Below are 14,392 nucleotides of genomic sequence, written 5' to 3' on the forward strand. Positions count from 1 at the left end.
CTGAGTTTGACAGTGAAACCAGTGTGAGGTAGATACACACTGATACGGACCAGTGGGCTGTCATGAGCCTGTCTACGGGTCATTGCCTCTCAGTGAATGTTTCTCCCATGATATACTGTAGGCCAGATACTGTAGCACACACATAGAGTCAGACTTGCCTTTCTGTAGACGATCATATTGGGGGAGTCCTCCTCTGGATCAGTGGTGCCCACGCCTCCCTGGTCTCTGGATCCCTCCGCCATTTTCACTCAGTCCTGTCGAAGAATGCACCACATGAATACAGCACCCAGCGCACATTGGACAGCGGAGGAACCCAAAATAATGATTTGATAAGCATCAGTCAGCATTTCTATTTCCCCTGGGAACCAAAATTCCTCCAACCTTTATTGTCATGACATTCAGCTGCCAAAATGTATGCTATGACTCGTAGAGGGGACGCCTGTCTCAATAGGGACAGATAAGAGAGTTCAGGTAGATGAATATTAACTAAACTACAAAGTCAAATCTTGAACATTGAGCAGTGATTCCCAACCAGAGGTACTTGTACCTCAGCGGCTACCTCTGTAGTTGCCAGGGTGTGCATTAGAGATTCTTAAAAATACAAATTATATTTTGATTCAAAAAATATATCCACATATTAGGTCAGCTGTAAAACCTGAACACTACATGTGTGATTGAGAGTGTGAAAACTAGTAAATGAGCTGAGAGGTCTAACAGTTTGTGAAAGTAATGGAAAGCCTAAATGGTTGAAATAGAGAGCTAACAGTCATGAATAAATAGTTCAAATAAGCAATTGAAATATAACTAAAAGTAATGAATAGATGGTTGAAATGCAGTAGTTAAATAAAGATAATGGATAAATGGTTTAAATAGCTGAAGGTAAGAGATAAAGGGTTGATGTAGTTAAAAGTAATGAATAAACAGTTCAAATAAGCATTTCAGTTATAACTAAAACTTATGAAAAAATGGTTGATATAGTTAGGCTAGCTAAAGGTAAGAGATCAATTGTTTAAATTGTTAGCTAAAATTAAGAGATAGATGATTGAAATAGTTAAAAGCAGGATAATTGGCTGAAATGTCTGGTTTCTGCCACTCCAAGTGGTAGCAGTACATGCAAACCTGTTCAACAGTTAAATTCTATTAAAACAGTATTTCAACAATATCCACTTTAATATAATTACTAGTGTTAAATAGCATCCAATTAAAAATCAATTTCTAACATGATGGGTGGTTTCGGTGAAGCTCATCTGACATGGCTATACAGGTACATCAGACAAAACAGGTCTGAAACCACTGCAGTAATTATATATACAGCACAGATGTGCGTCTACAACGCATAGTCAATGTGGCTGTGAGGTCGATGAGTCATCTTTCTTCACAAAAAAGACTGATGTTTAAAAAAGACGGATGTTCATAATGGATGAACCCTCACTGAGGTGATACTGACAGTTCAACTGCAGTCAGTGCTGGCCACTATTTTTGTTTTTGTTCCTATGCTAAGTGCGAGTAAGTGTTGACTCCATTAACTTCAATCATATGATGGTTACCTCTCATCTGCCTGCACTCCCCACATTAACCCCCCCCCCAAGCTGCTGTTAACGGATTTATTTACAACCTCCACATAGTCCCCATCACTTTCTCTAGGCTGTCTCCCCTCTGACCCCCTCCCTAACTCCCTCTCACTCTCTCAGGAGAATTAATTCTGCTTAACTAAGGATTTCCATAACCTACGCTGACGACTGGGCTTCAACGAGCCCCCTTAGCCCTGTCTACCCTTTGCCACTGAAGTCTCCTGCGTGTATTAAATGGGTTAAACCATTTGTTAGTCCTTTAATCGTGCTGAGGAAAGAGAGGTGAGGGGGTGGATTACACAGTTCAACACATTCATAATTTTTGGTACTTATGAAATACAAAGTGCGACAGGATAAAGCTGCTGCGAAAGAGAAAATAATCACACGGCTCACTGGGCCTCACTATTCACTGTAACAGCTATTTGTGTTTGAAAAAGGAAGTGTGATGAGCTATTGAGGGGAGGAAGAACTGAGGATACAGACAACATTTCATGACAGGCACACATGAGCAGGCACAATATGAAACCTTCATACATTAACTGAATTAGTAACACTGCGTCTTGCCAAGGGGCAGCCGCTGGCGAGGGATTTGGAGTAGTTGAATTAAGTAATTGTAGCCGTGCAATGTTACAAGTTTTAACAACTGCAAATAATGGCTCTGGTGGACGGGGAAGAAAATTGAAATTGTTCAATTTCAGCGTACCACCAGCTTGCACAACAGCAGACATGCAAGGTGGCTTTGTCACCATAGTTGAACACTTTAATCTATTACCCCATGGAGCATGATGATGCGCATGAGTGAATAAGTAATCATCCGCTCTCGCCACACTGTTTGTTATTGCCACCAGAAGTGCGGAGTACAGCACTCCCCATTGGCTAACATGTCTGTGCTCTTTTTAGAGTCTGAGCACATTAGACAGCTAATCTTTGCATCCGCCTCAAGGGCCATATAGAAAGGCGGGCAGTATGGATTGCATAGCACCTGCTTAAAGAAAACAATAGTGTGCCAATAGGTCCCCTGTGGACAGGAAGCTGTAATTCTAGAGAACAACTTCCTCCCATCAAGCTGCTCACACATGCAAATCAAAGTCTAAAGAAGGCCTACCCAAGATGTTAATTGAAAGCTTGTGTCAAAGTGAGACAGTTACTGAAAGACAGCTAGAGAGCACCAACATGCCCTCGTAAATGTGTGTGTGTGTGTGTGTGTGTTTGTACATGCACACCCTGAAATCCAAGCACACAGCAAACACCAATTTATGAGGACACACAAGCACAAAAGGACATTGCACACACATATTCACAGGGTAGAACCCCTGCAATGGCTCAAATAAACAAGCTCGCAGATGGCCACTCAACTGAAACAAACTGAATAAACTGGCAAAGAGTTTACGCACAAACATGCACAAAACAAGCCGTGCTCCAGATACACCCAGAACCACAGTGTGATTGAGCCCAAAAGCCCCGTTCCCTCTCAGCAGGCGAGCGGCCGAGTGCGATGCAACATCTGTGACACCTGACAGTTGCCATTACTGAAGCATTCATTACCTTAGAAACAAAATAATGCTTGGTCCACTCTGCTCCCCCGGTTGGCTCCCCCTTAGCAACAAGCAGCAGGCAGGTTCATGGTATAATTGGCAGAGGGGGAGAGAAGGGGATGAAGACAGTGAAGCAGCGAGAGAGAGAGATAGAGAGAGAGAGAGAGAAGCTGGCTGGTCACTGCAGTATTCCTCTATTCCTCCTCCTCCTCTTCCTTTCTCTTCACCAGTCCTGCCTTGCCCCGGCAGTTGAGGAGATCCTCACACGTGTGCACCTCGTTCATCCTCCCTCTCCCTCTGTCTGCATGTGCTTGAGTCTGAGCGAGAGCAAAAGAGTGAGTGTGTATGAGAGAGAAAGAGAGAGAGAGAGGAGGGGAGGGAGGGAGGGAGGGAGATGCTGTGCAATAGAGAGGGGCAGATCAAGTTGGAAAAAGGGGGAGGGATGAAGGAATTAGAGAGAATATAAAAAGGAAAATAGAGGGAGGAGAAAGACAGGCAGAGAGAGGCTGTGTGTGTGTGCACAAGGCGGTGTGTGCGTCTGTGTGTGTGTGTGAGGGAGAGAGAGGGAGAGCGAGCAGTGGATGCACAGTGAGGAGGAAAAGGAGGACAGAGAGATGCACACTGCAGCAGCGCCCACTGATGCTGAAAATAAGAAACATTTCATTAGGAAGATATTGAAATGCTAATATATAAGCAAGTTACTGTTACTGAGCGCACACAGATGCAGGCTATAAATATATATCCCCCTCTCTCTTTGAGCGAGCAAGCTCAGAGATAATGCTTTTCAATTTCCATTCAAAGCCCACGTGTGAAAGGCTGCATTTTTATGGTGGCATTACTCCACCAGTTGTTGCTCATTTTCTTAAGCAGGCCCTGATCCAATTTTAGACATTTTATCCGCAAGTTATATTTGTATTTCTGGAGCTTACATCTCTTCACATTTCTAAAAAAAAAAATACAAAAAACATTCTTTGCTTGAGGATGTCAAACACGCACTCTGTTTCTGTCTCCAGCTATTCTGCTCTTGCATGTCTATGTTCTCTTCTTTCCGTCTTTATGGAAACTCTGGAGTCATTCAAGCTTAAATGGCAACCTCGAACGAATGAACCTTTTTTTTTTTTTTCCTGCAATAAATGAGATCCCAAAAGCCCCCGAGGAAGATACTCCAGAAATACATAGCATGGCCAATTTGTGAACGCATGCATGCAGAGTGAACACACACGCTCACAGCCACACATATACACAGATGTTTGTGTTGACGGAACCAGTTCACCAGTTATCAAAGAACTATCTTGCTTTATTCGCCCCGCTGTGTGTTCTTCTCTCTTTCAGCAGTGTGTTGTTATCTAAGCAGAGGTCCCGGCTCTGAAAAGCTCCCTCTTATTTCAGAGACACACGTTGCTTTTGAAAATATTTGAGGCGCTTTTAAATATTCTTCACACAGAAAAGACCTTGAATGTAGCCTTTATAACGCTCAATAGATGAAAGCCCAGATCTCATTATTACAAGTACAATTTGCTTTAGATTTTTTCCTCAAAGCAGATTAATTCAGAAAATTGGAACAACTCAAAACTGCTTCTCTCTATTAGTTCCTTTAAGTCTTTGTTCTCTCTAATAGTTTTCAGCAGAAAAAGAGCAGGACTGTATATTATCTCCCCTCCCCATCACCCACATCATTAGAGATCTGCTCATATATATCTACCGTATAGCAATATGACATAACCACCCATCCCCCCTCCCTGATTACAACATACCACACACATGACCCACACTGCAGTGACCTGCAATCAGCACATCTTCCTGTCCCATGAGCTGCTCTGGCATTAAGGAGTACCATCATTAACAAGGTGACAGACAGGCAGGCAGGCAGGGACTTCTCTAATCTGCTTTAAGGGGGCCAGCCCTGCTATAATCTGCATTAATGCTAAATTATTGAACAGCCTGTTCATAACCACACCGCTGCCAGAGAGCAATACTACGGGCCACACACATGACACCGACAGGGATCTTGCTTGCATGTGCGACTGAAGAAGTATGTTGTGCTTTTAATCAGCTGAGCACGTAGAGATTGCAGTGGAGACATTTAATAGGTGTGAATTTATTTAAAGGATGGATCATCATTCTTCAAGCCTGTCTTAGAAACAATGTTCACATGCCCATATGTCCATTGAAAAAAGTAATGGTCACTCTAGTTGTTCCTTCTTTCCATACAGAGATCCCTTCCTGATGCAATTCCAGGCTTCAGAATGTGGCTTCAACTATTGGATGGATTCCCATGACTTTGGCTTCAGATATTCCAGATGCCCAGAGGATGAATTCTATTGACTTTTGTTATCCTTCGTCTTTTAGTGTCACCAACAAGTGAATGTTCTCACTTATTCAGTGGAGAAGTGTGACATCTACAAGATCGATTAGCACAAAAGTTTGTACAGACATTCACGGTTCCCAGATGATGTATCTTTATGACTTTGGTATCATTCCCCTGTTTGTCTCTCTTGTGCCACCATGACATTTTTGGTTTTGAATGAAATATCTTGACAAGTATCAAATGGATTGCCATGAAATTTTCTACATATATTCAAGGCCCCTTGAGGATAAATTATATTGAATTTGGTAATCCTCTGACTTTTTATCTTGCGCCGTCATCAGGTTACATATTGCAATACTTTGGTTTATAGGCTACCAGCAAAACTAATAAAATTCCCACCAACCTCAGTTATATTTCGTCTTTATTAACTAGCAACTGCATTCACTTTATAAAGTAATCCACCAGGAATGTGCACTTGCATGTATGTGATTGGCCAATGCAGCGCCTTGCTGGATGACGTCGGCTTACACGACTGCTAGTATGGCTGTAGTCTCTTGTTACTATACCTCCACTGCAGCTCATCAAGTAAACACTTTCTGCAGAAACACAAGAGGGAATGTACTGTATTTATAAATGAGTTTTAGATTTGTCTAAGACTGCAGCATCATATTAGCTTCAGCTAGCATACCGTATGTTGCATAGAACAATGACTGGGTTTTTGCTGCCTTTAAACGGGGTCGTGTTTACCGTGTTCACGAGAAGAATCCATATGAACGACCCCCTAATCCCCTTAATTTTAACGAATTGTGATGTGTTGTTGACGTTTTCAGAAATGGTGGAGGGAAATTCATCCTTTGGTGGATGATAAGTCAATATATTGTAATTTTAGTCATATAGAGTTTGTAATTTTATAATATCTCTGAGGGAAATGTTGATATTTCCAAAGGCCTAATCTTTTCCTCTGTCATTAGGCCTTTGCATTTCCTGCATTACCCGCTTGCTAGCTTAATTGTTAGCCTCAGTGGGTTCTAGATGTTACCTAGCAGCAATGTTCTCGAACACAAAGCATATCGTGACTTCCCATGTCATAACCATGAGCTCATGAGTTCCATTTGAAGGCAGCATTTGTTCCCAATCGCTGAGGTCACCTTACAGAGGGTTCTTTTAACATCATTATACATTGCACATGTGGGTATGTGAGTATAATTTTAAGTGAACCTATCCTTTAATCTAATTGACTAATAAATCCAAAAGCAGCTTTGTAGCAGTCTAGCTATAACTCCTCAAGACATTACCCTGCAGTCATTTCTTGGAACCCAAATCGTCTATGCCATCACCCCGCCGTCTCTCAGGTTATCCTCATCCATCAATCTGTCGCATCCTGGCTCATCTCTGTCAGGGCAACTGTCTTGTGTAATCTTGCCAGAGTGGAAAAACAGCAGCTCTCTGTTAATCACAATACAACAGCAGGAAACCACATCCTGGCAGACCATTGACAGGTATCCATTTACTCCAGGACCTAGGATGGCCCCAACACCTATGGCAGACATTAGTTTAGCTATTGTTTTTCTGCTGTTAAAGCATAAATAGGACAGTTTTAAGTAAATCCTGTGTCTAAATCATGTGATTCATACTTAATTCCTACCTTAAACCTCGCAAAATGCCACACGTAAAGACCACTCTGTGAGACAAAGTGTAATTCAACAAAATATCTTTAATAGATATAAACATTTTTACACATCACAGCTCAATGGAAACAGAATCACATGCTTTCACACATGTAGAGAATGAAGGTGCAGGGGCAATCTGCTGTGCTAGGGTTCCGGGTCTCATATAAGTCTTAAGTCTGAGTCCGGCTCGTGGTCTTTGTTCTGCCTTATCCCCTGTTTATCTTTCATATTGCTCCTGTTACTTTCCTCTATATCCTAGCCAATAAAGCAGATTTACATCAAAAAATAATCTTAAAAAATAAGAATGAAGGTGCAAATTCTGATGAATATCAAATTCTCTTTATATACAGTTGCACAGTATTCGAGTACAAAAGGAATCAGTTATGAGGCTTAAATATAGACTTTGTCTGCCTGGTCGTCTAGAGACCAAATTCAGGTCGGGCTTAAAAGCAGATTTACAGACTACAGAAACTTCTGTAGCTGGAATTTCAGGATTTACACAATATCTTACTATGTCATCATATACTGAACAGTACCGATTTAATCTATTGAGAGAATTAAGGATCAGATTGAAGCCTTTCAGCATGCTATGGATGGAGTAGGGGGTCGGTTCCATGTAGCATTTTACATGTTATCAACACTAGGTGGCACTGTCATTCAATCCACTGCAGCAGGCACGTCTATCATGAGGACTTTCAGGGCCAAAAACATAATGATTTGTATTTTTTATTAGTATGGATCAAAAATTTGCCTTATTTTATTGAAAACTTTGTTTCGAGTTGAAGGATAAATATCCGCTCATATAGGAGACTATGATGAGTACATGCAGATCTCTAACTGCATAGGCTGTCTTTTCTTTCTTAGCCTTGTCTTTTTCATAAATACTCTTTAAATATATCAAGGGCAGAGGTGAGAAAATAATTGTTAATATTATATATTTACAAGAATTGAAATAAGTGACACTGCTCTATTTTTATGGCACCCATATTGTTCTTTGTTTTTTACAATATATATTCTTTTCATCTGCTTGTGACCAGTAGTCCTATACAACTTTGACTTGCAATAACCCTCTAGAAGTCAAACATTTGATACAATCTTTCACATAGGCATTACAGACAGGCACTTGACATTACAGTGTTTACAGTGTATTCTATGCAAAGGGTCTGCCTGTGTCTACCTACGCACACTGCTACCATAAAGATAGTGACATCTCTCATATAACATATCTAGCATATATCTCCTCTTTTGGTTAGTAATTTAAAAACAACAACAAAAAAATAGTGATGTCATCACTGAGTTGGGAAAATTGAAGAATGTCAATGTAAAACTAAAAATGAAACTACAACACGCTGTCAATTCTTAAAAAGTGTCGACCTCTATCAGAGGAATTTGGGGCTATATTCATCATCTCTTGCGTTGGATAAAGACATTTTCCTTTGGGTTGGAACTTTTTAATTAGAAATCTGTTCACTTGTAATTAGGTTAGCTGGGGAGCTAAACAGGGACAGTAACTTTAAATCCCTTTAGGTTAAATTCAACATCTTGCACTCTCTGACATGCAGGGATACCAACAATCTGTTAAATTGGACACAAAGCATCACATCATTTGTGAAATTCTAAGGAAGGGAGTGCATGCTGATCAAAACTGTCACACGGTTACACCACTGCTTGATTTCTCTGTCCCCCTTTCCTTTCTTTTAATGATTCTTTGACTTTCATGGTGATTATTATACCACAGATTCACAAGGCTGAAGCAGGATGGCAAATAGGTCCATGTTGGCACTGGTTTGTTAGAGAAACTGTTGTGAGTTTTTATGAACATTTTTTTGGATGGTCCTTGAAGAACCGTAATGTGTGTGCAGTACTGAACAGTTTCAGGTCAGCTTCAGTAGTGGTCATACTCCCAGTGGAGAAGAACAGTCGACGGCTGTGAGCATCAGTTCATGTCAATGGTGTTGAAGACCCACTCTGTGAACTTCTTGAGCTTGGCTGAAGCGCTGTAGGACTCCTCAAGGAGACGCTTGTTGTCTTCACGCAAAGTCTGGATCTGAGCCTGCAGAGACGCCTTGGCATCCTTCTCCTGGTGATAAAGAAACACAGTTTTTGTGACGTTTGAAATATATATACGTAATGATATATATGTAACGTGCACCACATGGTGTCTGATGTAACCAGACTGAAGTAACCAAATAAATACTGGTATTAAAAAAAAAATCATGCGATGTGATCTGAAGTTTGAGATTCATACTTTTTGTTTCTCTCCATATTTATATTTGTGCCCAGGTAAAGGGTTTACAAAGTGCAAACTGATTACAGTTACTCCAAGCTTTGTGTCATCGCCATGACTGGAGAACACGACCTCCATTACAATAGAAGAAAGATACCATTTATTTTTTTCATCTGCTTATTTTTAATTAAAGCTGGTTACTAATTTGATAGGTGTGTCATAGTTAGCTTCTGGCTTTTGATGCTTCAACTTGCTACTTTTCAAATTTAAAACAGTAATTGGAAGATGTCTAAAGCACAGTATAGTATCATCTAGATCTGTGTTATCTATGTTACATGTTGTTTTGTTTGTGACATTTTGGATTGTATTCCATTTGCTGTGGAAGCTGCCAAAGGGAAACTGGGTCATGGCCATCGATTACACACAAATCAAGCATCAGCACTACTTTTTTTTTTTTTAAATTTCAGATCCATTGTATTTTATGTTCATTGCTCCTTCAACTGCTGTAGATGTTTTACAAATGCTGTGCACCTCAGCAAAAGAAGAGCAGAGTTCTCAGTCTAATTGAACCATAACTCACTTTCTTCAGGTCCTCCTGTAGCGCCTTCACCATGGACTCTAGCTGGCTGACCTTCCCCATCAAACAGGCTGGAATCTCTCTGTGAAAAATGATAACCATTTCATTAGCTGGGAAAGACTAGCACTTAAAATAGTGGTCAAAACTGAGCTTATGGTCAATATTCCTTTTCATCCCAATCAAACATCAAAGTTGTCGATGCTGCGGATTAGTGTGCAGTCAACTAGAGTAGAGGACTAATTAGTGTTATCAGCTGCAGTAGTGTTTCATTGGAATAAATTCTGCAGGGTCTTCTGTGGCACAGTTCTGGACACGAGTGGATTAAAGCAAACACTGGTCCCAGGCCATGACCTGAGGCCTCTTACCCAGGCGAGGGCTGTCTCATTGGGGCTGCCTGAGGCTCAGCCTGCTGGGGGCTGGTGGCTGCTGAGCTCTCAGCCATGGAGCTCTCCTCCTGGGCGGCTAGGAAGACCAGCCTCTGCTCTGAATTAAAAACAATTTAAAGATCTACTATTAGAGCTTCAGCCTTCAGTTGAGAGAAAACAAACACAGAATAACAGCGCACTCTTCTGGTGATAATAAATATGGCAGTTCCCCTGAAAAGTAATATCAGTAATTAACCTTTACTTCCAATGATTTTGAGGAGGAAATGAAAACACGATGTGTGCCTACCCTCAAAGGCCTTGGCAGCATCTACCAGGTGGGCCCAGTCCAGCGGGCCATCTGCCCCGGAGTCAGGCAGGGGCATGAGGACAGGATCCTGCAGCTGCTGCCTCTTCCTCTCCTGTTCTAGCTCTGAGCTCTCCGGGGCTGACAGGTCTCCTGGGAAGGAGAAATTGCAAAGTAAACCCACTGGACAGCATTTGTATCTACTCCCCCGTGACAGAAGATGAGAGAAATGCAGCCAACAGTGACGGCACATAACACATGTAAACTAAAATTATACGTAACATTTTGAGCTTTTCATTTCATTACATAAAGATATACTGTGCTATAAATCAAATCATCCCATTTCATTACGCTTTACTACACAAAGTACAACATGCATTACACTTCCATCTCTTTTATGGTTGACTATAAACACTGAAGATTTACCGAGGGATTTGTGTGATGCTCGTCGGCTGGCTGCATGGCGAGCGGTGGGTGAGCGTGGCATGGTGGAGCAGCTGAACAGAAGGTCAGTGGGTGTGTTGCGCTGCCCATTGGAGGACGGCTCCCTCTGCCCGCTGTAAATACTCTCATCTGACAGTGTTCTCTGGAGGGAGCGACGACTGGGTGGTGGGCCCGGAAACAATGGCTTCAGAGAGAAATAGAATGTATGCAAAAAGATTTGTTTTACCTGCATTATAGACCTTTACTAACATCAATATTGACAATTGAGCCGTTGTCTTTGTGAATACCTTCTCTTCACTTGTAGTGGGTGGAGGGCTGTCAAGTGTGATGAGTTTCTTCAAGTCTTCTTCCAGGCTGGACTTGGCAGTGTGCCTCTGGGGTGATTGGGAGCCCCGGAGATTGGCCCTGAGCTGCGGCTGACCGCCCAGTAAGCCATCACTCTGATGCCGTCTGGAGATAAAAGCAAAATCCAACTCAGATAAAAGCCTCTTAAATCCAAATAAAACACATTTAATAGAAAATCAGGAAGCAACTGTAATGGAGGTGGTGACTGAGAATTCAAGAAAGCATGCCTGTGATTAGAGGTCACCGGTTCAAATTCCCAGACTGGATGGAAAAATCTGTGAATGATAAGATGCTGTAAACCCAATGTGGTGTTGATGTGCCCTGAGGAATGTACTTAACCACCCAACTGATTCACCAGGGAAAACTGTGGTTTGCTGAGCAGCTGCACAGTGTGAAAACAGCAGTTGTCATCAACCACAAATTATACGATCACCCTTTATATCAAACGGTAAGACATAAGCAGCTGCTGAATGAAAAAGGGAAAGTATGTAAAGTCAATCCTGGGAACCATAACATGATGTCAGAAAAGCTTCCCAGCTACACCACATGGTGGCAGTGTTGACCAAATTTTTAAAAAAAGCATTACAATTAGAAGAGCAGTCTCAGGGACAAATTATTCCCTACCGACATCTCAAACATCAACACCACTGACAGCAGGATGCATTTCTACACCGAATGATAAACTTATCACAACATGCATAGGGCAGAGTTTTAAACATTCACAGATGCTTTGTAAAAACTGTTCTTGTCTTACTTGCGAGTGCTGCCAAAGTCCACAGAGTTGACAGTTCCCCCGGGTTTCCTCCAGCCAATCAGGTACTTAGAAGTCGCCCCCTGCCGAGGGTAGAAGCTCTTGGGCCCCGGGGAGTTCTGGGATGTGTGTGAGGGGGCCGACTCGTCCTGGGGGGACATGGGACTGCAGCCCTGGCCCATCGGACTCCCTGAGTGGCCAGAACTCAGTGTGCTGGAGACGAACAGGGGAAAGGGAGGGAGGTGAGAGACAGGCATTAATAAAGATGAGTTACTGATATTGATATTTATATAATTACACAAACACAGAGATACACATTATAGCGTTGTTGTTTGATCTTATTTTGGCCTTTAATTAATGAAGCACTGATCACTTGAATGTGACTTCACTTTTCTTCTTGCTTCACTGTCAAAATATTGTAGCAGTAAAATAGGAGCAAAATATTGTATTAAGACTGTTTGCATTCATTAATGCACAAAAACATCTTAAAAACACTAGTTTAACTATTCCATCACTAAACCTCCTTCTACTGCTATAGATGCGACTGACTGATGAATTCATAAAAAAGAAATAGGACACCGAGTCCTTGCACTTAATTTCCCGCAACTTCAAATAACAATTCTCCATAGTTTGACACAAAAGTTGAAATTTCAAACAGCAAGTTTTGTGTCTGAGTGCAAGCGCATATGAGCGTGCACATACTATGAAACAAAGCTGCCTATGTACAGGTCTGGTGGAGCTGAGTTATTTCTGGCTGAGTGAAGAAGAGAGGGAGAAAAGCTTTAGTTGATTCAAAGGAAGTGGGATTTAGAAGAGGGGGGAACAGTGCTGAGCTCACAGTCTGCATTTCTAGCAACATCAAGCACTTCCTTTCTATCATGGATACCGGGAGACTGAGATACATACAAATTCAAAACCATACACACACACACACACACACACACACACACACACACACACATAGAGTTATTTCATTCTTCCCCTTTCCCTTTGTTAATGCCAAACCGCAGAGCTTTGGACTTTTCCATCGGGGACGGTACAGAATATATCTGGACTACAATGAATCACTGTCTGTTTAATGAAACATTGATGCAAGGGCACAAATTCCTGAGCCGCCTGCACAGCTGACTCTAATATAACAGCAGCACACCTGGAGTGGGAGGCAGCATCACTCAGGCTATAGGAACCACTGTCAGGAGGAAAGGCTGACGGGCTCGTCGCCGGGTTCTCACTGCCTCCAATAGCGACAAGAGAGTCTGGTGTCGGAGGTGACATGTCGGTGGCTCTCTGGCTGCCTGCTGGCTCATCCTGCCATTGAATTTTTTCCTTGGCCCTGAAGGCACCAGTTGAAGAAGCTGTGCTGCTTTGGGTTGCAGTGAAAGAGGTGGCGTCGATGCCACTGTCAGTGGAGGTCCCCTGTAGATAGCCATTGAGCTCCAGATCACTCCGCACCCCTGAACGGGAACCGACCTCATACCACTTCTCGTCGCTGTGGGTGGAGCTGGAGGCGTTGCTTGAGAGCGTGTTGCTACTCGACTGGCTGGATGAATATGGAGCGTCCGCCTGTTCAGAGACAAAAAGTCAAATGATAATTTTCAGATTTAAAACCATTTTTGTTCTGCAAGTTTTTTACAGTTCATAGAGTGACTTGGAGAACCCACAATGATATTGCAAGCAGCTGCTCATGTCACTGTAGTATTTTAGATGTTAGAAACATTTAAATAACTGTTCTTAGAGCAGACTGGTATAAACATATTGTAGTTTCTACTCCAAAGCACATTACCAGCAAATAAACAGCAGCTCTTTGGTTACCACAGTTATCAACTTGTAATCTGCCATTAAATAGGAACAAGGAAATTACATGTTTGTTGATTCTGGCTCACCTTAGTGCTCTTGTTGGGAGACATGTGTCCGCTTTGCTCTGCTGGCTGGAGTCGAGGAATCACCGCCTTAGAAACTGAAGTATCTGTAGAAAGCAAAGACATATGGGTAATGAGGTCTCTATGTAAGTGTTAGCACAGTAAAAGTAATGTTTTATTCAATGCTACTGCTAATACTGAGACCAAAGTTTTGAAGTTTCTCTTACCTGCACTGGTTTTGTCACCCAGTCTGCTGGCTGCCTCACCCTCCCCAGTTCGGGTCCAAGCAGCACCAGCGCTAGAGCACACTTTGACCCCGTCACCTGCCACATGCCGCACAGATGACACAGGAGACTGGCAGTTGTTGTTATTAAACCTGGAAGAGAGACGACGAGGGTTTATGTTGCAAATTTTGATTCATTAGTCTGTGAAACCA

At 42.1% G+C, this 14,392-nt stretch overlaps 1 protein-coding gene across 3 annotated transcripts in view; it reads right to left on the reverse strand.

The window, feature by feature from the left end:
- Nucleotides 1–7,108: 7,108 nt before the first annotated feature.
- LOC121880735 (signal-induced proliferation-associated 1-like protein 1) overlaps nt 7,109–14,392 on the reverse strand; it is a 36,535-nt gene continuing 29,251 nt past the window's right edge. For all 3 annotated transcript variants that reach the window (XM_042388222.1, XM_042388220.1, XM_042388221.1), the window contains 10 exons: nt 14,184–14,332; nt 13,981–14,063; nt 13,248–13,660; nt 12,101–12,310; nt 11,289–11,451; nt 10,984–11,185; nt 10,561–10,710; nt 10,254–10,371; nt 9,892–9,970; nt 7,109–9,164 (listed from right to left, as the gene is read on the reverse strand). In XM_042388222.1, the coding sequence (XP_042244156.1) occupies nt 9,021–9,164; nt 9,892–9,970; nt 10,254–10,371; nt 10,561–10,710; nt 10,984–11,185; nt 11,289–11,451; nt 12,101–12,310; nt 13,248–13,660; nt 13,981–14,063; nt 14,184–14,332 (1,711 nt within the window). In that variant the 3' untranslated portion in view covers nt 7,109–9,020. The remainder of the gene's footprint in view (nt 9,165–9,891; nt 9,971–10,253; nt 10,372–10,560; nt 10,711–10,983; nt 11,186–11,288; nt 11,452–12,100; nt 12,311–13,247; nt 13,661–13,980; nt 14,064–14,183; nt 14,333–14,392) is intronic.

Source organism: Thunnus maccoyii, chromosome 16 (genome assembly GCF_910596095.1).
Source record: "Thunnus maccoyii chromosome 16, fThuMac1.1, whole genome shotgun sequence".
Taxonomy (NCBI): domain Eukaryota; kingdom Metazoa; phylum Chordata; class Actinopteri; order Scombriformes; family Scombridae; genus Thunnus; species Thunnus maccoyii.